Source organism: Vicugna pacos, chromosome 5, assembly GCF_048564905.1.
Source record: "Vicugna pacos chromosome 5, VicPac4, whole genome shotgun sequence".
NCBI lineage: Eukaryota > Metazoa > Chordata > Mammalia > Artiodactyla > Camelidae > Vicugna > Vicugna pacos.
The window spans coordinates 70,057,988-70,084,723 of record NC_132991.1 but is presented as its reverse complement, the minus strand read 5'-3'; the positions used below and the strand labels follow the sequence as shown (position 1 = coordinate 70,084,723).

Below are 26,736 nucleotides of genomic sequence, written 5' to 3'. Positions count from 1 at the left end.
GCATCTGCCTATAAGAAAGATAAGCCTGGAAAGACATGGTGGAGATGAGGGCTTGGACTTGTGCAGTATCCCATGCGTGAGGGAATAAGGACCTAGACCAGTGTGGCAGATGTAGGCCCGGAAATACAACTTTCAGGAAGGAGATTGCCTCTAGCCAATAAAGGATGCAGTGAGAAAGAAATCCAAATCACCTTCAAAGCTGAGAGATCAAGGAATCACAAAGGAGGAAGGAAGCTGGAAAAGAATGATTTAATGTATGGTTAGGGGGTAGTCTTGAGACAGATTAAGTTTCCAGTAAGTTAAATATCAGTAGGAGACATCTCATAACAAGGTTTCAGTTAGGGGGTTTTTCATCATCCAGTTTTTATGGTAAAAATTAATTTTATCAAATTTTGGTTGACCAAAAACAATTCAAAATGTACAAGTTAATTCCAAATACTAGTCTTTGTGAAAAAATCAGCTTTTAGGTCAGGAATGAAGAATTTCAAAAAGCTTTAAAACTACAGGCTAGTTTGTTTTAAATCCTGAGTAAAATACTATTTATGTTGCACTGTATGCATGACCAATGTTCCACCATTTTGACCCACAAAATCAGCAATTTCATATGATTCAACCTATTACTATTTTCCTGAAGACAAAATCTAAACAAAGATATTTTTGTCTCATTCATTTTGGGTCCCCACATTCAGCCACGTGTAGTTAGTCCCTTTACAGTACATAGCGTTGTCACAAAATCCAAGTCCCTTCTTAACTCTGTGGACAGTTACCTTACAAGTGAAATATCAGCCCCCACCCTACAGCACTTTCTGTGTGCCAGACACTGTGTGTACCTGTCACAGTTAAATCTGACGAACCTGGTTGCGATGGGTTTTATTTTGCTAGTGTAACTAACTCAACCCAGCTAATGTGTGTTAAAGCAGGAACTAGAACCCAGGTCGCCTTGACTCCATGTATAAAGTCAAACCATAGGTCTCCAACCCACCACAGACCCTTAGACTGTGTCTGCACATGAAAGGACAAATAAGAATGGAATTAGTCTAAGAGTTGCAGAAACTGACAATGAATTCAGGCCAAAAACACTACTTTGGGTCTGCAAAAAATGTCCTGAAAATTAAGGTAAAATATTTTAGGACTTGAATCATCCAAATGCTCCAATAACATCCAAATAAACTCAGGTTTTCAGTCTACTTATATTTGTATACAGGAAGTCTGAAAGGCAGTCTGTCTTGCCAGGACTTCATTAAAGACACACATGTATCTTCCTTATGATGAAGAAACATCTTTTTGGCTTTTTAATTACCACCTTATAACTACACTCCATTTACCTCACTTCTAGTAGGAAGCCTTAGCTGGCTGACCCACCCTCCTCCAACCTCCTTCTTCTTCCCCTGACACTTAAGTGACACCACTTACAAGACCTTATCGGGAGCAGGGCTGCACACTTCCTGCATTTTCTGTGATTGGTCAGTGATGGAAGAGCGTGTTCTCTGTCCCACTCCATTACAGAGTCCCTGAGGGCACAGATGCACCCTATTACTTCTTCCATAGCTCCTTTGGGGCCTGGGCACTGCCGGGCCCTCGGGTTGGTGTTTAAAGAATTGATCAAAGAATTTGTTATAAACTGCATTATTTCCTAAGGAATCAACTGTTTGTCAAATGAAAGGATCAGGAAAATGTTGCATGGATCAAGATGAGAAGTTTTTTGTGGACAGACAGGAAAAAGTAAGTATCTGATATTCTACTTCGGTTGGGATTGACTGAAAAATACCCACATAAATCCAAATTTATTCAAGGTTTCTATTCAGTGAGTGAAGTATAGAGTAAGTAAATTCAGGGCATAGACAGCTTTAAGAAGCTCCAAAAATTAGCAAGCCCGAGGCCAGTCAGCACAGAAGGCTGTTTTTCTTCCAAAGCATTAATTACAACTGTCTGTGCCTTAGTCTGGGTTTACCCCGCTCCCACCACCCACAAGCACTTCAAGGCAAAAAAGCAGTCGCTCCGCTTCATGCTCATGGCAAATAATTATCTGCAAACAATACCCAAGACCCAGCACAGAAGCTTAAAACCCAATTCCTGACACAAGAGGAAGCCCAGAGCCCAGCAAATCTGGCAGAGAAACCATCAGCCTCCTCTGAGGGTGGGAAGAATTCTGCCAGGGATGCCCTGAGGCTCTGACGCCTCCATTCTGCATCCAGAATGTCAGAGGTGCTCTGACTCTGAAGTCTCACACTTAGAGATTCCTGTACATCTCTCTGTATCTCTGAAGTTCCATTTGTACTTTGTTTTGTTTTGTTGAGATGTGTACCAAGCTGTACAATGAAGATGAATTCCAGCCCTTGGATCCATCCCAGGAACCTATATTCCCTCCTGAACTCATAGTAAGACACTTCACTTTTGTTGTCTTATAACATGCTGCAATATAAGTCTTTTGTATTACACTATGGGACTACTGAGTGTTAGATACTGAAAGTTGAAAGCACGTCCAACACGATAACCCATTTTTAGAAACATGTTCAGCTCCGCTGTAATATGAAACAGACAGCTTAGGAGAGTGGCGCTGCCGGGACCTCAGAGGTGCTTTGGTTTACACCCTGCACTAAAAACCCCGAGCTCACAGAGTGTGTGACTTAATCAAGGTCACACAGCTACACTTGGGATATGTTAAAGGCATTTTGTAAAACTGGTAAGGTAAAAATCAGACGATACTTATTATAATGGAATTTTATCATTCCTACTATTAACCTCTGTGATCTCAACTCTGAGAAGAAAGAGAGACTAATACAAATAGTGTGGCATGCCCATCATTCTGTTCCATGATTGGGCCCTGGAGAGAGAGCATGGGATGAGGGCTATGATTCTACCAGCTTCTCAGAAGCTCTCAGTCCCTACAAACCCCTAAGCATGAGAAACTGGACACACACAGTATTTAAAGATTACATAGAGATATAGATATGCAGAGATATACATGTTTATATGATTATTTGCACAGTTGTAAAAATGTCTGTTGACGCTCTACCTGGTGAACGATTTAAGGGTGTTTGGTTTTTTTTTTTTGAGGATAATTTTCCTATAAGCAATTTCTGTCCCACCAAAGCAGCTAATCCCCAAGGGTGAGGCCCCTCTGAGTCGCTGTTAGGGCAGACGTGATCAAGAAGCCCAGCCCTTGAATCCCAGGCTGACACCTTCATTGCGCCGTGCTGCCTCCTCTCAGCACAACCACTTTCCAAATAGAGAGTTTGCTCCACACTATGTGCAACTGTTGATGGACAGACACCTTTATGATGCTTATTCAGTGGCGCCCACATGGATCTTACCAATCTAGGAGTTTTAAACAAGGCCACCCTTTCCTGATCCCTCAAAGTTAGTTCACCTTAGAAAGCTAAAATGACTATCAGGCCACTTGGCCGCCCAGAGCAGTGGACATATTCATGGCATGTAGTTCAACAGCCTTTCTTGACATCCTGCTGGCGTTGCTTCCCTGTAGAGAATGGCAGAAGATCCAAACGAAAGAAGGCTAACGTTCCAAGGGGAGAGGACCACCTGGATCACCCCTGTAACCCTGAACGACCTTGTGGAGCTGAAAACCAGTTTCCCCAAAGCCCCCATTGTCATGGGAAACACTGAAGTGGGTAGGTGCTTTTTAAGCATGTTCTTGAGATTAGGTAGCCCAAACATCCATGTTTCTTTTTCAACTTTTCATAAATGCAGTTCACTTTCATTAGTAGATACCTCTGATCCTTCAGAATGTTTTGTTGTGTTCTTTTGCAAATGATTCATTTGTCTCTCTGGATTATCAGCAAGCAACATATATTAGCACTCATTGTCTTTCTTTTATAATTGCTTTAAATGCTTTTCTCCTTAAGGACCCAGAATAAAATTCAGAGATGAATTCCATCCAGTTTTTATATCTCCACTTGGGCTTCCAGAACTCTATTTTGTGGACAGCACAGATGATGGTATGCACCTTTTTAAAAAAAAAAAATAAGATGTAACCATTAGCTGCTGGTGGGCTATTAATAATCAATTATATGCACTGGGCTAATCTGAGAACATCATAGAATATCTGACTTCACTCACTCATTCAAAAATATTTATTGTGCACCTATTATGTGTCCTCTATGAACTTTTCCAAGCTGACCCACTCAGCTGTGTCTCTGTGTACTACAATGTCATAGGAGCCATAATGATGGGAAGATGCCACATAGCTCAGCCTAATACGGAAAGATTACTAAATAGAAAGACTAAAGACATTGGCTGGCCAGTTGGAAAGCTTCTTGCCTGATATCACTTCCTGATTCACAAATTTGCTAGAGGCTCATCCTACACACATACACACTCACCAAAAAGAAAAAAGATTTGGACCACAAGATGTGAAATTTAACCGTGAACAACTTTATTTATTTTTACACTCTTCACAATTTACTAAGTGCTTTTACGTCTCTTGTTTCTTTTGATCCTCACAACATCCCTGGGAGGTGGACATAGCAGATAGCCTTGGAACCTCCATTCTCCTAAAGAAGATACAGAATCAAAGGGCTTAAGTGACTTCCCAACTTCACGCAGCTAACACATGGTGAAGTCAGGACTAGATCCCAAGCCTTCTTACTCCTGGTCAAATGTTTCTTCCTCAAAATGCACCAGATAAGGCTGTCTGAGAAACATATCCCACTGTCCACTGACCACACTCAGCATGTGAATGGATAACAGCTTATAGAAGCTAAAAATCCCACATATGAGTGAATCTCCAAGAAGTAAATAGAAATCAAATGGAAAATTGTCTGCTTTCCCCTCTGACCTGTCAGTCTTAGTCTGCTCATTTTTTTTTAACCTGTTGGAACGTCCATACCAATGTACTCACAGGGAGAGATGGAGCAAAAAGAGTCCAGTTAGAGGGCTGACAGGTGTAGAAGTACTTGGTCGGTGGGGGGTAGTGAGGTGGAGGGAATGGGGGTGTAGAGCCTGCAGACCTGTATCAGGGTTTCTCCACCTTTTCATTATGGCCTCTCTAAGGAGCAAAAGATTTTTTTCTCTAATCATCCCTCCATGAAATTTTAACACCACGGATAGACCATATATATCTGCATATATCAGGGCTTTATACATAAAAAGAGTAAGATTTTTTTCACCCACTTGGAGGCAGTATCACCCCCACGGAGGCAGTATCACCCCCACTGAGGATGCATGAACTAGATGGCATCACTACTCAAAGCACTCCCCGTAAGCACACCTACAAATACAAGTGACCCAAGGTGCAGACAGGTGTCTGTTCTGGTTATTCTCACAAGGGAACACTAGGAAGAGATGGCTGTGTGACACGGGCAAAAGGGCAGTGCAGATTTGCAGATCAGTTCCTACTGAGGCTAATGATCTTTTAAAAGTCTTACAGGATCTTGGCTGAAATTTTCATATTTGATCAATTTATTCAGGAAAGCACAAAACTGGAAATAAACAAAGTAATGAATTCTAGATCTCTGTGGTTGATATATCCTAAAATGTAAAGCATATGCGACTGTATACATGACTGAGAAAAAAATCTTTGGTATTTAATATTTGAGAATAAAGCCAATTGCCAGAAATATCTTTACCTGTGGTTTCTGTCTTTCTAAGTTAATGTGAAAAGAAAATATATATTTGAAAGATTATTTCCATGCAGCCCATGTATCTTGTTACCATTAACAACTTGTTAATAACAACTACTTGTTTCACTTTAAGTTTCCATTCACTACCCTACTTTCAGGGGTGACAATAGGTGCGGGATACAGCCTGGCCCAGCTGAATGATGCCTTACATTTCATTGTTTCTGAGCAACCAAAGGAGAAGACAAAGACCTACCGTGCTCTCTTGAAGCACCTGAGGACACTGGCTGGAGCCCAGATTAGGAATATGGCGGTATGTTCTCTAGTGTTATTTGAAATAAACCACAGTTGTACACAGGCATGCAGTTCTGTTCAGACTAGAAAACATTACCCTGAAGAGGAATCTCAAGTTAATGTCAAACAAGTCTCTACAATATGCATGTGAGTACATATGTATGTGCCCAAAGTGAGAGGTATCACATTGTGTGTATGTGTGTGTCCCAAGTGAGAAGTGACATATTGTCTCACAAGATTAAGGTATTGGAGTCTGAGTATGCCAGCCTGTCATCTATGAGTGAAATGATCCTGGAGAAGCCACGACCTCTGTAAGCCACTGTTTCTTCATTTCTAAATTAAGGTTCCACCACATGGACTGTCCCTAAGATCATGTCCATCTGTAGTAGTCCATGAAATATGTCTTATCCAAGGCATAATAAACAGCCTACTTTTCCAAAATACTCTTTTCTGGCTAGTTCTCCTTTTAGACCTTTGCACTGAGGTCAGTTTCCAAACATATGTATCTTGGATGTCCCCCTGTTTTCTAGCTTTTTGAGGTTTCTTTATTATTTAAGATTTAAGAATAGTAGATTGGAAACTATGGTTACCAAAGGGGAAAAGGCAAGAAAGGATAAATTAGGAGTTGTGGAGTAACAGACACACATTACTATATATAAAATAGATAAACAACAAGGACCTACTGCATAGCACAGGGAACTATACTCAATTTCTTGTAAAATAACATATAATGGTAAAGAATCTGAAAAGAAAACAATATATACGTATGTATACGTATAACTGAATCCCTTCACTGTACACCTGAAACTAACATTGTAAATCAACTATACTTCAGTAAGAAAAAATTTTTAAAAGAAGAATACTAAGTAGGAACTCCTACCTGTTCCCCACATGACGGGCAGTTCAGCAGGATTTGGTGGGGGCAGTTCTCCCAATTATCTCTGGCCCTGTTTCTGTCGATTCTCAAAATCCACTGTATGTTTTCACCTTCTGCATCTTCTGTCCCTTTTTCTGCACCACATTGTTCCTCTTGGCATCACCTTGCCCCCTTAACTCCCCTCAAAGGCCCTCCTTCAAGGGTATGTCGAAGCAGCTTTATTGACGGTTTGGGGTGATGAGAACTCTGTTGCACAGCTGCACAGCACGCATTTTGCGTGTGAGTGCCCCATATATCCCAGTTCTTAGCGTCTGCTCAGGCTCCAGTCTTCACTCTCCCTCATGTTATTGGCCACTCACGCTAGGGTCAGTTCTCAAAGAAATTTTCCTTCTCATTGCATATGGAAAAACAGTATTTTATCAAGCAGTAAGTTTGAACTGGGGTTAGGGGGTGGGAATCTTGCACAGTGGTTTGTCTGACTATATTTAACTGCCTTGGAAGTCTACCAGATCTTTCTATGAAACAAAGAAGAGAATTTTTAAGACTTCCACAAGATCCCTATATGCATAATTCCTTATTTGTCCAATAACTAAATGTAGCTTTAAAAATTATCTTCTTTTTTATTTAGACTTTAGGAGGACATGTGGTGAGCAGGCCTAATTATTCTGACCTAAATCCCATTTTAGCAGCAGGAAATGCTACCATCAATGTGATATCCAAAGGTAAGAGGCCAAGCCCTAAACATTTTATTTTAAAATTATCACTTTCAGTTGTATAGCTCCTTCCATAAATTATGAACTAGGAACCCAAATATATCTAACTTAGATTCACCAAATATTACAGACTATTTCTCTATTACCTCAGGCGTAAGGGTGAAACTGAGATCAATTATCCTCTTCTCCAGATGTTCTATACCTTGGAGATCAGATAAGTTACTGAATCCGACAATTTTTCTTAACTATTTGGCCACACTTGTGCACAGACCAAATTGTAGTAGCAAAACAATTAATCAAAGAAAAAGTTAAAGAGATGTATCTTTGTGATTATTAAGTTTAACGGCGTAGTTGAGTTCAGAGCTTCATACAGGTGAAAATTATTCTTACACTTTTCACTTTAAACAAGATCAAATTTGTGAGGCATATTACTTATTACTTCTCTCATCAGTCAAAGATGACTTGAACTTTGCCAAAGGACAATTATTTAAGCTTAAAAACAAATGCACGTTATTCACAGGGCTTTTGATATAAGATACCCTCTCTTTGATTAAAATCAAATTTTTAAAAATATGGCAGATCAAATAAGAGAGTATGGTAAACTGTTTAAGGAAAAATAAGCTATATATCAGGCATCTCACCTCTGCCTTTCATTCCATCTCTAGCTCTTCGGAGAGCTCACTTTACTTTTCTGGTCCTTGGGGCTCAGTTTTCCATTTGTGAAATACACTGTAACCATTGTATCCATTTCCCATTTGTGAACCTACATAGTACTAGGTTGTTTCCAAACAGCTTTAAAGTTCTTCAAAGTCAAAATTTTGTGAGTGGTGTATACTGGGTGAAAGAACCAGAGAAGACTTGACAGTTTATCAGATCCAGTCCTGCTCTTCTGCAGGTGAGGAACCAGAAGCCCCAGAGATTCCGTGACCTGCCTGCGGTGACCCAGCCTGGGAGCTGGAACTAGAATCTTCGTCTCTGGTCCCAGCTGTGCTCCCTTTTTCCACCAGATGTGTCACATCTGTCCCTTGCAGTATATTCTCCAATCTGATCAATTCATCCTAATCAAGGTCATTTTCTCAACAGAAGGAGAACGGCAGATTCCTCTAGATGGCCATTTCCTTGAGAAATCACCTGAAGCCAGCCTTAAGTCAGAGGAGATTGTGTTATCTGTGTATATTCCACACTCTACTCAGGTAGGGGCTCCCTGACCCGCTGCCAGCCCCAGGGAAGCCCAGCTCGCCCTGAGCAGCTAGCAGCAGGCAGGCTTCCGAGGGAGTAGCAACCTCTCCTTTTCCAGCCCGCTGCTGCAGGGAGCCCTCTGGGGCTGCTCACAGGAAGGGATACATTCCTGGATGACCATCTGATTTGCTTTGCTATCAGGGCCACCTTATGACCCTGTGGGCCCTGGGTACTTTGCCTTCGTCAGTCCCTTTCTCCATAAAAGATAAAAAATAAATATATGTGACTGAGTCACTGTAGAGATGGGTATAATCCAGGCTGCCTTCAGTGTTATATAGTCATTATTACTATATTCATTTTTTCTTTTGACTTTAAAAGAAATGAAAATGTTTCCATGAGCCTGTCCCTCTGCCTAAAGGATACATCCCCCCACCACAAAAGGGGAGCCTTTTGTGTGAAGCGTGTTGGGTTTCAGACAAATATGCCATTTAGCCAAGACTGAGTAAAACTATAGTCAGCATCATCTACAGCAAGTTTCTGGCAAACTGAAAGCTGATTCCTGTAAAGTAACTTCCAAGTCAGCCACCACTTATTAATCAAATACTTTAAACAAAATTATTTATTTATTAACTACCTACCACTCTACATGCCAGACACAGTGCTAAACTCAGAAGACTACAAGGATTTAAAAGACTGAGGGTTGGGGTAGGGTATAGCTCAGTGGTCGAGTGCGTGCTTAGCATGTGTGAGGTCCTGGGTTCAACCCTAGTACCACCCTTAAAAAAAAATAGGTAAATAAACCTAATTACTTCTCCACAAAAAGAGTTTTTTAAAGAAGTATTTTTTAAAAAAAAGATGCACAATCCTGTCCTCAAAGGTCTCTAAATCTAAGACAAAGGGCTTGAGATAGGAAAAACTAATCATCTCAGACAGGGAATGAGTGGACAAAGAGCTGGAGTCATTCTGGTGTTGGGGAGAGCCCTGCCCTGGTGCTGTTAAAGGTGAGGGGAGGTAGCTGGGATCAGCATACATTAGTGCAGAGAAGGAGGTAGTCATTCCAGGGTTTTCCTTCAATCATTAAATTTTTTTTTAAGTCTATGAAACAGTCAAAGAGTCTCATAGGGATGGGGGCTGGGAGGGGATGGCAGGTTGGAGGCCAGGCAGCAGGGCAGGGTGGCCGGAGCAGCCTGTGAGATGAGTCTGGAGGGAAGTTGGGCTCCATCGCCAAGCATATCTATTGCTCCATCCAAGAGTTTGTTCGAGTTCTAGCCAACAGCCACCTGTGAAGGCTTTAAAGAAGGTAAGATCTTAATGAAAGTGGTATTTTAGCACTAGAAAGATAGAGGATAATTGGTTGGAAGATAGACTGAAAGTTGAATGATCGTAATTCAGGCCAGAGAAGGTAAGGAGAAATGGAGAGGAAAGTCCCCACCAACCTGTACAGTACAGCAAATGTGACTGGTGTGTCTCAACACACTGATCTCTCTCTATCACCTTTGCTTTCTATATCAAAAATGTTTCATCCTTGACAGGATCCATGGTGGTGGAGTTTAACTCCCACCGAGATGCTGGCCACACAAAGAGGCTTTCCCACTTTATGGCTGTAATGTTTCACACCAGTAATGAAATTTAACCTAGAATGACAGATTTAAACCTGGAAAGCACTTTGGAAACCATTTTTCCTGTGATTTTCAAGCTTTTTTTTTTTTAACAGTTAAACTCCTTATTCAAATGAAATTTACATAGAACATCAAACTAAAACAGTGAAAAGTAGAGGTGAGGTAGTTCACTGTGAGAGGCCCTCGCCCCTCTCAGCAGCCCTGAGGCACCATCTGGTCAAATCCAACCTTCTCATTTTAAAGAAAATTCAGACCTGAATAGTTTAAGTCACTTGCCCAAGGCCACACGTGGTGATTCAAAGTCGAAAATAGGTAAGCATAGAATGGAGCCAGACTGCTTGAATTTCAACACCAGCTGTGTGATTTTGTGCAAGTTACTCAACCTCTCAGTTTCTTTATCAGTAAATTGGAAATGAGTAGAGTTGCTGTGAGGATTAAATATTAATACATGCAAAGCGCATAGGCAATAGTCAGAGTCAGCATCACTGTATACTCAGTAACCATACTGATGTGAGACCCCATATCATTCCCAAGATCCTTTTCACTGTGAATAACCATCATAGTTGTTGCTCTCTGTCAGACAGTGGAGATAAGCACTGAATCTTGAGCATTTTTCTGTCTCCAGTGGCACTTTGTGTCGGGACTCCGGATGGCCCAGCGTCAGGAGAATGCCTTCGCCATTGTCAATGCTGGGATGAGTGTGAAGTTTGAGGATGGCACAGACACGATCAAGGAACTTCAGATGTTCTATGGGAGTGTTGGCCCCACTGTTGTCTCTGCAAGACAGACCTGCCAGCAGCTCATTGGGAGGTACATCATAGCACATCTGGAACATGACCCGCAGGCCTCTTCACTTTAATGTTTTAATGAAAATAGCACTTGGAGAAATTTTTTCTGAAGACAATAGATAAATTATATATACATATATAAAATTGTGCAGAAAATTTAAGCACTGCAGAAAAGTATAAAGAAAATAAGCCACCCAAAAACCAACCTCCTTCAAGATACAACGATTCTTTTGTTGCAGTTTCTGTAATGAGATTAATGCATTAATTAATCTAAGGAGATATTCCCAGAAGTTGGGGAGCCTGATTTTAGTACTTTTTTTACCCAAGCTATTTGAGGTAAGTCAACATTCCCAGGCCATAAAGTTAAAAAATAATAAAAGCTTGAAGTTAAATAATAAAACATTTTTATTGTTAAATAATAAAAAATTAAAATTAAAACTATCATATGATCCAACAACTTCATTTCTGGGTATTTATCCAGAGAACATTTAAACACTAACACAGGTTGGGTATCAGTTATAACTCAGTGGTAGAGTGCGTGCTTAGCATGCACGAGGTCCTGGAATCAATCCCCAGTACCTCTGTTAAAATAAAACAAACAAATAAAATACAAATTTCCTCCTCCCCCCCACAAAATAGTCTACAGCATACTACTCTGAATGCGCCCAACCTGTCTAATCTCGGAGGCTAAGCAGGGTTGGGCCTAGTTAGTACTTGGATGGGAGAAAATTAAAACACTAATTCAAAAGACATAATAAGCAGCCCAGGTTGACTGCAGCATTACTTACCACAGCCAAGATAATGGAAGGAACCCAAGTGTCCATCAGTGGATGAATTTATAAAGGAAATGTGATAGGATAGATAGATAGACAGACAGACAGACAGACAGACAGATAATGCAATATTATTCAGCCATAATGAAAGAAGGAAATCTTGTCATTTGTGGCAAATTGGATGGACCTTGAGGACATTATGCTAAGTGAAATATGTCAGAAAGGGAAAAACAAATACTATGTGATCTCACTTATATGTGGAATCTAAAACAAAACAAAACAAAAAATGAGCTCAGAGAGAACAGATTGGTGGTTGCATGACAGGGAGGAGGGTGGGTGGCGTGCAAAATGGGTGAAGGGGATTAAAAAAGTACGAACTTCCAGCTATAAAATAAATGTCATGGGGATGTAATGTGCAGCATGGTGACTATAGTTAATAATACTGCATTGTAATCTTGAAAGTTGCTGAAAGAGTAGATCTTAAAAATTCTCATCACAAGAAAAAATTTGTAACAATGTGCGGTGATGGATGTTAACTAGATTTGCTGTGGTGATCATTTCACATTATACACAAATATCAAATCATTATACACCTAAAACTGATACAATGTTACATATTAATTATATCTCAATTAAAAATTAAACTTTAAAAATAATATTAATAAAGGAGGACTTAGTAAGGAAAATTTGGGAACCACTGCATCAGATTCTAAAGAAAGCTAGTGAAATATTTGAGGATATTTTGTGTAGCCTTCAAAGATGAATACAGATTGTTCTCCATCTTTCCTTGCTCTGTTAGATCAATGTCTGTCTCTGTCTCTTCTGTGAAGTGTTTGCATTCTTTCTTATTAGGCAGTGGGATGACCAAATGCTGAGTGACGCTTGCCGATTGGTGCTGGGTGAGATTTACATCCCACCAGCAGCTGAGGGCGGAATGGTGGAATACAGGCGCACCCTGATCATCAGCTTGCTCTTCAAATTCTACCTCAAAGTGAGGCGAAGACTGAATAAAATGGTAACTGACCTCTCTGGTCTCTGGGAGTCCTGGCATTCTGGGCAAGGGTTGGTGCATGAAGATCCCTCAGCCTGGTTTTGATAATAGGTGGAGGGCGTGGGTGCGGGACCCGCAGTGTGGTGGTCCCCAGCCTCCACCGGCTTCCTCCTGGCCCTTGTGTTTCTCTCCTTCCCTCACCCTCCCTGACTCCTGAGCTGAGAACGGACAGCCTTGCTTTTCCATTTGCCTTATGATTTGTGTGACAAATGCTCATATGCAACACCGAGTTGATCTATAGTAGTGAAAAGCCTTCAGTAAGTAAATTATAATCCCTTTTCTATTTTAAAGAAAATTTTCTTATTAATATACTTTACTATTTCAAAAATGTAAGTCAAAAAGGAAGAGAAAGTCATTTGTAATCCCATCACCTATACATAACCATTATTAACATTTTGTTATGTTGCCTTCTAAACCCTTCTTTACGGATGTGTATTTATATATGTGTTTAGTATTGCTTGCTTGTTTCACTTAGTAACATAAATGTCTATCAATGTCATTAAATATTCTTCAGTGACATCTTGACATAATGGTTGCATGGCATGTATATGGATAGTTGTGCCATAATTTGATCTATTCTTATTTTTGGACATTTAGATTATTTCTAGTTTTCTGGTAACTTTTTTTCTTACCTAACCCTACTTTAAAATTACCTCCACAGCACTGTTTCTCAGAATATGATCCATGACTGTGAGTGCCCCGTTGATAAACCATGAGCTGACCCCAAAATGGCAGATGAATGACTACACCCACATTTCTTTTATGGCTGAGAGCTTTACTCTGTTAGTTCAGCCAGTCTTTTTTTTTTTAAATCATTTTTATCAACATTATTTATTAATAGTAGTATTATCATATTTTATTATACACTGTTGTATAGTCTATTCCTTATTTATAATATAATCAATGTAAATATTTAATAAATATATCTAATATATTATCAGATATAATTTCTCAAATATAATCTTTTAACTTATACATTGTATCTTATCATATATTCCCTTACATATTACATATTCTATTACATATTATCTCGTACAGAAGATTTCAAAATACAAAGAAGCAAAAATTTTTTAAATCCCTTGTAAGCCAGTAAGTCTATCATAACCACTCGATATTTGGAATGCATACTTTTACGTTTCTCTTTACTCTTCTTCTTTTACAAGAAAAAGGAATTATACTGTACATAAATTTTGTAGCCTATTTTCTTCACTTAACTATATTTCATGAGAGTTTTTCAGTGTCAATATACACACTGCTACAGAATCATTTTTAATGACTGCAGCATATTGCATCTTATGTAAGTACCATAATTCATTTATCCATTTCCTTGTTTCTGGATATTTAGGTTAATTCTAGTTCCTCCACTGTCACAAATAACCTATAATTAAACATCTTTGAAGGTTCGTTTTTGTCTCCTCCCTCGGTTTCTTCCTTGAAATACATGCCTAGAAGATTGACCTGGATTTGAAAGCACGCTTACATATTTTCACCGATTCACCTTGTTGTAAAGTGAAGTCTCTACTTTCTAGAAGTAACACTCTTCTGTGTGTACAAATAGATCTACTTATTCTTCAAATAACAGCAACTAGCCTAGGGAACTCAAAGCTCAGGGCTCTTTCCCAGCAGATCTGGTGTCTAATATCTGGAAGAATAAATCGGACAACATATTTTTGCATGTGTTTGTCCAAGCTGGTCACTCGGGTTGTAAAAGTAAACGTGAAATAATCTTCTCTTCAGGATCCCCAGAAGTTTCCCGATATCCCAGAAAAGTTCATGAGTGCTCTAGAAGACTTCCCCATAGAAACACCCCAAGGAATTCAGATGTTCCAGGTCAGTGGGTAGGGATTTTTGTTTTTTAATCTGTCTATGCATTCAGATGTATGCATGCTGCATATACCTCCCTTCTTTTTGGCAACTATATTTTTATTACTTGTAAAGATAAAGTCAGTTAAAGCCAGCTGATCTTACACATTGTCACCCACGCATGACTTGCTTGGTTTAGCTTCTATGCTTTTACTCGAGGCTACACAAGGAATTAGATTCTAAATCTCCCTTCCCTACTATTTTCAGTTTTGCTGCTTAAAATTTCCTCCTTTTCTTGACCAATGTCTGTACTTTTTTAAAAAACTTAACATTTACTGCTTCTAGAAAGACTTCCCTGCTTCATTAGAACCACTATAAATCCCCCAGGAACTTGTGTATTTTTCTTGCACCAAATTAGTTGTGTAAGCTATTCTTTATTGCTATACAAAGCTGATCACATTGTGTTAATGTGTTTGTGTGTATTCTGGTACCTTAACTAGGTTGTAGAATCTCTGAGGGCAGGAAAAATGTCTTCCATTTTGGGGGGTGAGGGGGTAGTTGTAATCAGAATTTATCCTTTACCGTAGTACCCAATGGATATTGATTAACTTTGACTCACAGACATGAATACACAATTGTCTATATTTTTTCTTGACTTTGGGGTAAGCCAGATATATCAGATCCAATTTTCAGTGCATGAGAATGTCTGGCAGTAAAATAACTTGCTTTATTCATTAACAGTGTGTGGATCCTTACCAATCCCCACAAGATCCAGTCGGTCACCCGATCATGCACCAGTCGGCCATTAAACACACCACAGGGGAGGCTGTGTTTGTTGATGACATGCCCCCTGTTGCCCAAGAACTCTTCCTGGCTGTAGTCACCAGCACCCGAGCTCATGCAAAGATCATGTAAGGAAATTTAAAACATTCCTATATGTTACTGGAAAACATTCACAATTTCATATTCAAATTGAGAGTTTATTATATATTTAAGTCAATTAAGAATAATTTCCTCTTCTGGATGGTAATCAGTCATTTTTAAGCACAGTTATGAAAGAACTTATGGCCAAGTCAGAATGCTTACTAAATACTGGCTCTTTTCAACATAGAATACTGCCCATGACTTAGTTATGAGGCCCACTGTAGTTTTTCCCAGTGTTTGAGGAATCATTTATATTAGCCTGAACTCACCTCTGAAACTTTAATGTGGACTCTCAAATTTTCCCTCCTAGAGCAATTGATGCTTCAGAAGCCCTGGCAGTTCCAGGTGTTGTTGATGTGATCACAGCGGAGGACGTTCCAGGAGATAATAACCATCACGGAGAGGTCTTCTATGCACAGGATGAGGTGTGTGATTAGTGTATGGCTTACTATTCAAATGCTCTGCTGGAAATGCTGAAAGATTACTGGTTATGACTGTAATATCCATGGATTCGGTTCACATCACAAGATCTGCAGGGAACCAGTGACTCCACCTCAGCAATTCTCAGATTCTCCCTTGAATTGTGGACGCTTTTGAGATTCTGTTAAAGGCCATAAACCCTCTCAGGGAAGGCTTCTAAAAATTCATGAACATTATAGAAGCAATACAGAGCAGAGGACTTTGAAAGTATCAACAGAATTTCAGGGTGACTGGATTATTGTGTGTAATATGGGAATGTGAGGAATGCAGCTGAAGACAATCACAGGCCAGATAATTAAATTCCACATCCAACTTCCATACCCGCTAAATCCTACTCAAGCTCCCCTACCCCGTTCAAGGTTTATTCTCATAGGTTGAAAAACACAACATGTGACTTTTCTGCAGGTAATCTGCGTGGGTCAGATTGTCTGCACGGTGGCTGCTGATACCTACGCTCATGCAAGAGAGGCTGCTAAAAAGGTGAAGATCACATATGAAGATCTGGAACCAAGGATTATCACGATAGAGGTACGCAGGCCATTTCGTGTCTTCTAGAATGACTAGGACGGTATAAATTTGACAGAATTCAACCCATGGAGTCACAAAGCAGTATAATTTGGGTTCTGTCTATAACGTGTTCAGAGTTATCTATAGTTTTAGAAAGAAGCCTCCAGCAATGCACCTTGAGGCATAATACTGAGAATTTTCCTGTCTGGAGCCCCTTCCTTCCTGTGTCCACTTCTTTTCTGATGGCGTCTTGCCACAGCGTGGCCGCAGAATACAGATTAGCAGCACCAGGGCAATGTCCAATGGCCTCATATCCAAAACTAGTCAGGGGGATTATCTAATGTAGTGTGAAACTCAAAACAGTTGTAACATTTACTGAATTACAACTTGGGTCCTCTGTCTCCCTGCCCGCTTCCTGCTTAAACACAAGCTCTGGAGATAGATACTCCGGCTAACAGTCTGACTCAGTCATTTAATGGGCTCTTGACAGCAATGAAAGCTTTGGCCAGTTGCTTAAACTTCTTATACCTCAGTTTCCTCATCTGTAAAATGGGTACTATGAAAGTTTCTACACCAAAAGGTCACTGCAAGGTTTAAATGAAATAATTCGAATGCTTAGAACAGCACTTGGGACATGGAATGCATTCAATAAATATTAGCTGTTATTTTGTTTCAGTTGTTATTAATGAGGTCAAGAACATATTCACAGTGCTTTATAACCCAAGTACCTAGTGAAGCACTAAACCCATAGTAGGTGCTCAGTAAATGTGTGTGATAGAGGGATAGATGGATAAATGTGTGTATACACAATATAAAACCCAGCCAAGTAGGGTGAAGCCTTCAGCATCCTCTTTGATCTTTCTCTGATCTTTCCAACATCTACCAAGGTCATATCTTTCCCAGTTATCATTTAAATGCCCCTTAAGCCTGTCTCCTTCTTTCCATTCTCATTTGGACTCCCATCTCACCCTCCAGCCCACTCCTTACCTCCTATTATCAGACTTACTACAATAAACACTTAAAGAGGTTCTTGTACTCTATTTCAATCCATCCACCCACCATATTAACTTTCTAAGCCATGAAGTTCGTCAGATCACTTCTCTTATACAAGAGCGTCACCTCAGGTAAGGTTCTTAGTGTGGAACTCAAGGTCTTTCTTAGTCCAACCTCAGTCCACCTTTCAAGCTCATCCAACTGCTTCTTGATAGAAAACCTCCACCTACCCAGCCTGGCTTTTTTCTCATTTTGGCCCCTCAGCTTGGTTTCAACCTCAAATTATTGCTTAATGAGGCGCCCTTGACTTTAAATGATTCTCCCCCTCTTCTCTAACTGTCCTAATTCCATTCAGTTCAGCACCTAACTTAGGTCACCTACACAAAGTCATCCCTGAGCATTCCTGGCCCCACAGACCTCCTCCTTCTTGACCTCTCTTTACTCTGATATCTGCCGCCCACCACCACTAAGTTGTCATCTTAAGACCACACTGCCTCAGGCACTCACTCAGCAGTCTAGAGAGTGGGACCATATTTTTATACATCCTTGTCTGTCCTTCAGCTCTTCCTCAGAGCCCTGAACAAAACAAAGGAGTCACCAGTGTCTATAATCCATTTGAACCCAATTCCTGCTCACTCTCCTCACTGCCCTGATTGTCTTGGTGTGTGAAGATACTGTAGAGTAGGAGCTCTGGATTTTGATGGATAATGAATGACTTACTAGAATTTTTTTTAATTGGTTTGTTTTGGTTTGTTTTTTCCCCTACAGCAAGCCCTAAAGCACAATTCATTTCTCACTGTTGAGAAAAAAATTGAGCAAGGAAATGTAGAGCAAGCCTTTAAATATGTTGACCAAATCATTGAAGGTAAGTGGTCTTGGGCCTCTGAAGTTCAAGACTAAATTCAGTCATCTGGTTTGAGAAATACTAACACTAAAGCAGAGCTTCTCAACCCTAGTGTGATTTTTAAATCACAATTTTAAATGCACAAATAATAAGTTTATAGCTGGATGAAACTTCACATATGTATCAATCTGCGTAAATACTATGCACATCAAGATAGAGAATATTTCCAGCACCCTCAAAAGCTTCCTTGTGCCCCTCTCAGTCAGTGACCCACCCCAAGGTCTGACTCTCACCTTTACCACTATAGATTAGTTTTACCTGTTTTGAACGTCACATAAATGGAATCTCACAGTATGATTTCTTCTGTGCTTCTTCTTGCATTCCATATGGAAGATATGTCCTTGTTGCTGCATAGGTCCATAGTTCTTTTCCATTGCTCAGGAGTATTCCATTGTATAAATATTCCATAATTTATTTATCCATTTTACCTTTGATGACCATTTGAATTGCTTTCAGCTTGGGGCTGTTATGAATAGTTTCTGTAAACACTATTATTATTATACATGTCTTTTGGTATGGAATATACTCTGGAGTAGAATTGCCAAATAGTAATGTTTTAATATTAAACTTTTTTATTTTATTTTTATTTTTTATTTATTTTATTTTATTTTTATTTTATTTTTTATTATTATTATTATATTATTTTATTCTATTTTTATTTTTATTTTAACCTTTAATTATTAACCTTTAGTTAATGCCATTTTTTTTTACTTCCCAATTTTACTCCTAATAATAATTGTGAAATTTCCATTGTTCTTTCATTCTCATCAGTTTTTTTAGTTTTATCTACTCTAATGAGTGTATAGTAGTATCTCATTGTGGATTTAATTGAATTTCTTTGATGCCTAATAGTATTGAACAGTTTTCATGTGTATATTGGTCATTTTTATATCCTCTTCGATGAGATGTTTGTTCAAGTCTTTTGCTTGTTTTTAGTTAATTAAAGTGATAATTATATATTATTGATTTTAATATAACTAATGTAATAATTCATCGATTTACTTACTGATTTATAGGAAGGTTTTTATGTTTTTGATATGAGTTCGTCCCTGGTTATGGGCATTGCAAGTATCTTCTCCCAGTCTGTGGATTGCATTTTCACTGTCTTCATGGTTCCTTTTCATGAACAAACGTTCTTAATTTTAATAAATTCCAGTTTATCAGTCTTTTTTATGGTTAGTGCTTTTGTGCCGTGAAGAAATTTTTGCTTATCCAAATGTCATGAAGATATTTTCCTGTGACTTCTCCTGGAAGCTTGATAAAATGTTTTAGCTTTGACATTTAGGTCTATGATCCATCTCAAATCAGTTTTTCCTTATAGAGTGAGATGGGGGCCAAGCTTCAGTTTTTTTTCGAGTTGATATCCAGCCGACTAGCACCATCTATTGAAGACTGTCCTTTCCTTTACAGAATTGCAGTGCAGCTTTTATCGTTTTCCAGGTTTCTATGACTGTGTTATTCTATATCTGAACTCTGCTACACACCACTCATCTGTTTATCTGTCTTTGTGCTAATACCACACAGTCTTACTTGCTGTAACTTTATAATATGCCTTGAAATCTGATGGTATAAGATCCTTTTGCTCCTTCTTCTTCAATAAGACCTCAGCTATTAGGTTCTTTGCATTTATGTATATATACATTTATCATTAGTTCATCAATTTCCACTAATAATAATTTTCTGAAATTTTGACTGGAACTACATTGAAACAGCATCAATTTGAGAGGATTAAAATCTTGACAATATTAAGTTCCAATCCATGAGCATGATAGACTCTTTTATTTACATTTACTTTCATTGCTCTCAGTAACTTTGTAGTTTTTACCATAGAGATCTTGCACACCCTTCTTAATATTTATTTCTAGTATTTGATGGTTTTTAATGCTATTGTAAATGATACCTTTTACTTAATTTTCTACTTATTTGTGTCTAATGCATAAAACACAATTGGCTTTTGTATACTGATCTTATAGCCAGGAACTTTGCTAAATTCACTTACTATTTTAATAGTCTTATAGATTCTCTTGAATTTTCTGCATATATAATCATATCATGACAGTTTTATTTATCTTTTCCAATCTTAATACTGTATTTGTTTGTTTGTTGTTTTGAATTACTGCACTAGATAAGACTTAGCCAGTAAGATTTTTTTTTTTAATACCAATACCCAGATCCCTCAGATCCCACCTCAAACCAATGAAATCAGAACCCTGGACTATCAGGTCAGAGCATTAGTATTTTTTAAAAGTTCCCCAGGTAGGTGATGCTCATGTGTGGCCAAGGTTGAGAGACTACTAAGAGAATAACTACTGGTCTTAGGTAAAAGAAAATAGTGATTTTTACAAAATCTATTACCTACTTCTAAATAACTGGACTGGCAAGTGCTGTAAGCTTTTATCTTTTACTAAAACCTAGGAGAGGCCTTAAGAACATTTGTTTCCCAACATCATTCAGTTTAAGCAGAAAATGCAGACTGACTCCCAATTATAAAAATAATTCTCTACCTCTGAGGAGTAGTTAAATACAACCAGGAAAGCCAGGAAAGCTGCTCAGAGGTTTGACAGTATCTACTCTTGTGCCAAAAATATATTACTTCATAATAAATTTTATAGAAGAAACTAAATGAGTTTTGCAAAGACTATAAATTTGGGTGAAAGGTTACTTAGTCATAATAATAATATCAGCTAACATTTATCATGTACTTACTGTGCCACACACTATGCTAAGCATTTTACATGTATTATATTATTTAATCCTGACAATAACCTCAAGAAATGAGTATTATTATTATTGTTATGCCTATTTTAAGCTGCTAAGTATTACTGCTCACTATTTAATATGCAAGCAGAACACTTCTAAGAAGGAACATATCAGTAGTTCCATTTTACAGATGAGGAAACTGAGGCTTAGAAAAGTTAAATAATTGGCTGAGGTCTCATATCCAGTTAGCAGTGGAACCAGGACTGGAGCCTAGGACTGGCTGACCCATAGGCCCTTGCTCTTAACTATGTTGGTATATTTTCCTTTAATTTTTATTCTCACTGAGGGTAACAGAGTGACAAGTTGCTACCTCTTTGTCATTCAGGATTTTGGTCATTGTGGGAGTCAAAATCTGGGGACAAATGGGACATTTGAAATACAAAGGGTATTTGGAATTTGGGCCGAAATGACTAAGAGTTACAGAGAATGTAGTGTCTTACAATAGTTAAGAGCATGGATCCTGGGGTCAGATTGCCTGAGTTTGGATCCCAGCTCTGCTATTTATTGGCTATGTGGCCTTGGGAAGCTTACTTAACCTTTCCATGTCTCAGTTTCCTCATAATACCTGCCTCACAGGATTGGAATGGGGATTGAATAAATTACCTGTAAAGTTCTTGGCCTTAGAACAATACCTGGCATATGTGAAAGCTACTTATTTATTAAATAAATTTGGGTTTAGATTAAATTCAGTATATACATGCTGAAAGCAAACTTTTTTTTGGAGGGGGTTGTATTTTTTGCATGACTCACACTCTGTTATCCCAAGAAATAACTTTAAGAAATCCTTTGTCTCCTGACACAATTCACTTATTTTAACAGTACAGGAGTCTTTTGATTAAAGTAAAACTACCACCTTCCAAATGTTTAAACAAGGGCCAAATGCCTCTCTTGGTACAGCCTACAAAATAATAAGGATATACTGAACAGAACAAAAATCTCTGCTAAGCCAGTAAGAGTAGGCTGGTATTAGGGAACAATCTCAGCTCTGCCATTTTAAACCTTTGTGTGCTTTAGCAAGCTACTTCTCTCTGTGACTCAATAATTCTGACATCACCTAAATGGGGTACATAGTATTATTACCCCCCATTTTACAGATGAGGAATCAAGGGTTTCATAACCTGGCCAAACTCACTGAGCAAAGAGATGACAAAGCCAGGATATGTGGCCAGGTTCGTCTGTGTGCCCAAGTCCAGCACATCACAGATCTCAGCACCCACCAGACAGATAAGGAAACTGAGGCTGGGAGAGGGGAGTGAATCACCCAGGGTCATACAGCGGTGAGGTCCAGTGATGATTAATGAGAAAAAGTATTTTAACCAAATCATATAAAGTCCAGCTCTCCAAAAGCTGAAGTAACTTGCTCTTGATAAACTAAACACCATCGCAAGCCCCCAGGTTGGGACTTTCCAGTAAACACTGTCCTGTGTTTATGCTTTACAGGTGAGATCCACATGGAAGGACAGGAACATTTTTACATGGAAACACAGACTATCCTGGCTATACCTAAAGAAGAAGATAAAGAAATTGTGTTACACCTTGGAACACAGTTTCCAACCCATGTGCAGGTAACAGGATATTTTTGGAAAATGAGACTCCAGAGGCCCTTACAACCAGGCCTTCCACTCTAGGGGCCTTTTGATTCCTCCCACTCCCACACCTGGAACTCCCTGCACACTTGACATTGGCTGAAGCCCAGAATGAAGGAAATGGGGCAGATATTTCCCTGAAAGGGCAGACCTTTCAAAGAGATCTGAAAATTTTGTTACCTTCCAAAATAGAAGGCCAAGTTCATCTTTCCCTCGTAACAATTGATAATGTAAATCTTCATCTCAGGGAGATCAAAGCCTTAGTGTTACAACCACAGTTCCTTTTGTGGTTCATCTACCTTGCTTCTCTGTATGAAAGTTTTCATGTATTGGTGGTGCCCATGTAAAGTGATTGCATTTCCAAGCCATTTTCAGCTCAACATGGTAGTATTTGAATTCCAGCCCTGTTCCACTGGTTGAACTATAAGGCATTGTCACACACAGGCAAGCAAGGAAAATCCTCGACATTCCCCTCTTCTGAAATGTGGAGTTGTAGGTCCTCAGATAGTGGCAGGCACAGGAGGAGGAGGTCTGGGAGGAGGGATAATGACAAGTCTCACTGAAGGGAAAAACTCGGGGCTTCCTGGTGGAGCACAGTGAGGTGGTACCCCAAGGTCGGGAAGGGCGGCTAGCCTCAGTGGGAGGAGGAAGCTCCCAGCTGCCATTCAAGGCAAAATGAAAGACTGAGGGACTGATGCTGAGCTGGGGTTGGCTGTGACCTCCACAGTCATAAGTTTTGAAGTGGAAGGAGGAAGAGAGAGGAGATAAGGACTCTGCCCCTAAGCAGATACATGATCTCCCACAAGTCGCTGGACATCAATATCTTCTTTCTGTAAACTGAAGAAGTTGTTAAAGATCACCTCTGAGGTCTCTTTTGACCGACAGCCAAGGAGTAATGTGTGTGTCCCAAGGTCACCCTGTTATCTCCCCTCAGCACCTCCTAAGCTAGTCAGTCACGACAGCAGTGACCCTTTCCCCAGGGTGACGAGGGCACTGGGTACTCACAGCCCATAGCCCACAGCCCAGAACTGGGGGCAGTATCCAAAGCAGGCCCAGTAAAGAATTTGAATAGACGTTTCTCCAAAGAAGGTCTATGAATGACTGATAAGCACAGGACAAGACGCTCAGCGTCATTAGTTGCCAGAGAGAAGCAAATGAAAACCACCACAATACCACCTCACTAGGACGGCCAAGTCAAAGGACGAACAATGACAAGCCAGGCTGTGGAGACATGAGGACATTCACACCTCGCTAGTACCCATAAAAAATGTCACAGCCACTTTGGAAAACAGCTTGGCAGTTTCTCAGGATGTTAAAGATAGAGTGATCATATAACCCAGCAATTTCACCCCCAGGTATCTACCCAAGAAAAACGAAAATAAATGGCCACACAAAAACTCCCACACAGGTGTTTATAGCAGCATTATTCACAATAGCCGAGTGGAAACAACACAGGTGTCCATCAACTAATTAATGGATTAAAAGATCTGGTATATCTATGCAATGAAATATTATTCAGCCACAAAAAGGAATAGAGCACTGATATGTGCTACGACATGGACAAACGGTGAAACACAATGCTCGCTGAAAGAAGCGAGTCATGAAAGACCCAATATTGCATTATTCCACTTACATAAAAGGTTGAGAACAGGCAAACCTATTAAGACAGAAAGCAGATTAGTAGTTGCCTCATGCTAGAGGGTTGGGGGATTTAAGATTGGGGGAGACTAGGAGTGACTGCTTAATAGATACAAGGTTTCTTTGGGGATGCTTAAAATATTCTAAAATCAGATTATGATGATGATTGCACAGTTCTGTAAATGTTGTATTTGTTCAATTACTGAATTTCTTTTACTAGGCAGAGGGGAGGTACATGAGTAAGGAAATAAACTATTAAACTGAACTTCTGTGGCTTTGGGGACTTACCTCTTACAGGAATTTGTGGCTGCAGCACTAAACATCCCAAGGAGTAGAATTGGGTGTCACATGAAAAGAACTGGAGGAGCATTTGGGGGAAAAGTGACCAAGCCCGCTCTGCTAGGAGCTGTCAGTGCTGTGGCCGCCATCAAGTAAGAACAAGTCACAGTGCCTGCAGGGCAGTTGCTACCCACGTCCCCTCAGTCTTGGATCCCGGCTCTCAACCCATTGGTCAGCCCTTTATTTCCAAAGGGTGTGGTTAGCATGTGGGTGAAGTAACTCTGGACCTGGAGCCAGAGAGCCTGTGTTCAAGCATTGCTCTGCCCACTCACTCACAAGGTCACCTTGGGCAAGACGCCTTAGTTTCTTCAGTTATAAAGTGGTGAAAGTAAGAGCTACCTGCTTCCCAAGATTGCTGTGTGAAATAAATGTAGCTACAGTAAATTTTGACTCATTGTATGCATAACTATGTACTACTTTTTCATGAGCTGCATTGATTTCACTCTTTAAAATGTTTATGTTTTAAATCACATGGATGAATCAAGCTGAGTGGAGGGAGGGTCCAAACCACAACCTTACAAGGGACATATTTTGTCATGAAATAAACCAGGGTCTGTTGCTGCCTGGGAATGTTCTCTTAGCCCCTACATCATCTGGATGGAATAACCAGACCCAGGAATAGCCATGACTTTTGTGCATGAACTTTGTAACTACCAAAGTTCACTAAGCATATTCAGGACAAACTTAGCTTAACCCAGGCTCCCGCTACAAAAAAAAAGACTGTGAATGTTTTCACTCATTGGCACTTGCCAACAGTAGAAAAGATGGTCTAGTAAGTACAGATGTGCAGGCCCTGGGAGCATTCCTTCAGAAGTCAGAGGAGTCTCCACTGGACACTTCATGAAAGAAGAGTCTGAGTGTGGAGGAGCAACAGCTTGCTTGACAAAGCATTGGTTCTCAACCCTTTCAGCCTCCAAGTCCCTCTTATAACAAATATTTTAATTCCCCTTTCACTATCCCAATGCAAGATTCATAATATAATCTACTTACATACATAATTTTAAAATCATCATACAATGTTTTAATGTAATATAAAACAGAAATAAAAGGAAAGTAACATAACCATATAATGTATCATTTCAATATCTAAATTCTCAGATATGACTAAAGCAGAATGACTATAGTAATAAGGGCTTTTTTTTCACATTTTAATGCCCCCACAAACTTCCAAAATGTTGTTTAAGGTATGTTACTACCCCTACTGATAACCACCAAACTAGATTATCTTAAGCCCCCTTCCCGGTCTCAGAGTACTTACAACTTTCTGAAGCATCCAGCACACTAAGAGAGTCGTTTCCTGTAGGACCGGCCGCCCAATACGGTTTATTCTGGAACGTGGTGATGACATGTTGATAACTGCGGGCCGCCACCCACTTCTCGGAAAATACAAAGTGAGTGAAAGCAAAAACTTCAAGAAACTGCTTAAAACATTGTCCAGTGATAACCAACCAATAGTACTAAATACTATTAGTACATATAATAGTACAATTACTAAATTCCGTACCACTTGAAAGGGATATTTGGGTGCTGGGTAAAACTAGCCAGAACGTTGTTTTGGGATAACGGTCTACTTGGGCACCATCCTCAGTGTTCCTCTGGTGACTGTCACATCAAGTCATGTGCATGAGTGAGGAATGGATTGGCAAACTGTGATCAGGTGTTCGTGTACAGCACGGGCTGGTTGTAGAGGACTATTGAGGAAATGGTTTTACCTATTGTATCACTTTGCAGATTGGATTCATGAACAATGGTGTGATCAAAGCTGCTGATGTTGAATATTATATCAACGGTGGATGCACTCCTGATGAGTCTGAGTTGGTAAATAAGAACTATGCCTTTCCCATAGGTTACCAGTTGACCTGTATGTGTCACACTTTATTTGCATGAATATTTGGCATACAAGTTAAATTCTGTGAAGGGTTCAAGTTAGAG

The 26,736-nt window shown here is 39.5% G+C and overlaps 1 protein-coding gene across 2 annotated transcripts in view; it reads left to right on the top strand.

Moving 5' to 3' along the window:
- The window catches only part of LOC102539001 (aldehyde oxidase 4-like), a 58,231-nt gene that overhangs the window by 14,840 nt on the left and 16,655 nt on the right, over positions 1–26,736 (top strand). For both annotated transcript variants that reach the window (XM_031678090.2, XM_072961505.1), the window contains exons 7-24: positions 1,639–1,722; positions 2,298–2,378; positions 3,485–3,629; positions 3,864–3,956; positions 5,738–5,889; positions 7,376–7,469; positions 8,544–8,653; positions 10,884–11,068; positions 12,672–12,834; positions 14,608–14,700; positions 15,415–15,584; positions 15,908–16,022; positions 16,483–16,605; positions 18,346–18,442; positions 22,682–22,806; positions 24,763–24,896; positions 26,108–26,195; positions 26,536–26,622. In XM_031678090.2, coding sequence (XP_031533950.1) covers positions 1,639–1,722; positions 2,298–2,378; positions 3,485–3,629; positions 3,864–3,956; positions 5,738–5,889; positions 7,376–7,469; positions 8,544–8,653; positions 10,884–11,068; positions 12,672–12,834; positions 14,608–14,700; positions 15,415–15,584; positions 15,908–16,022; positions 16,483–16,605; positions 18,346–18,442; positions 22,682–22,806; positions 24,763–24,896; positions 26,108–26,195; positions 26,536–26,622 — 2,139 coding nt within the window. The remainder of the gene's footprint in view (positions 1–1,638; positions 1,723–2,297; positions 2,379–3,484; positions 3,630–3,863; positions 3,957–5,737; positions 5,890–7,375; positions 7,470–8,543; positions 8,654–10,883; positions 11,069–12,671; positions 12,835–14,607; positions 14,701–15,414; positions 15,585–15,907; positions 16,023–16,482; positions 16,606–18,345; positions 18,443–22,681; positions 22,807–24,762; positions 24,897–26,107; positions 26,196–26,535; positions 26,623–26,736) is intronic.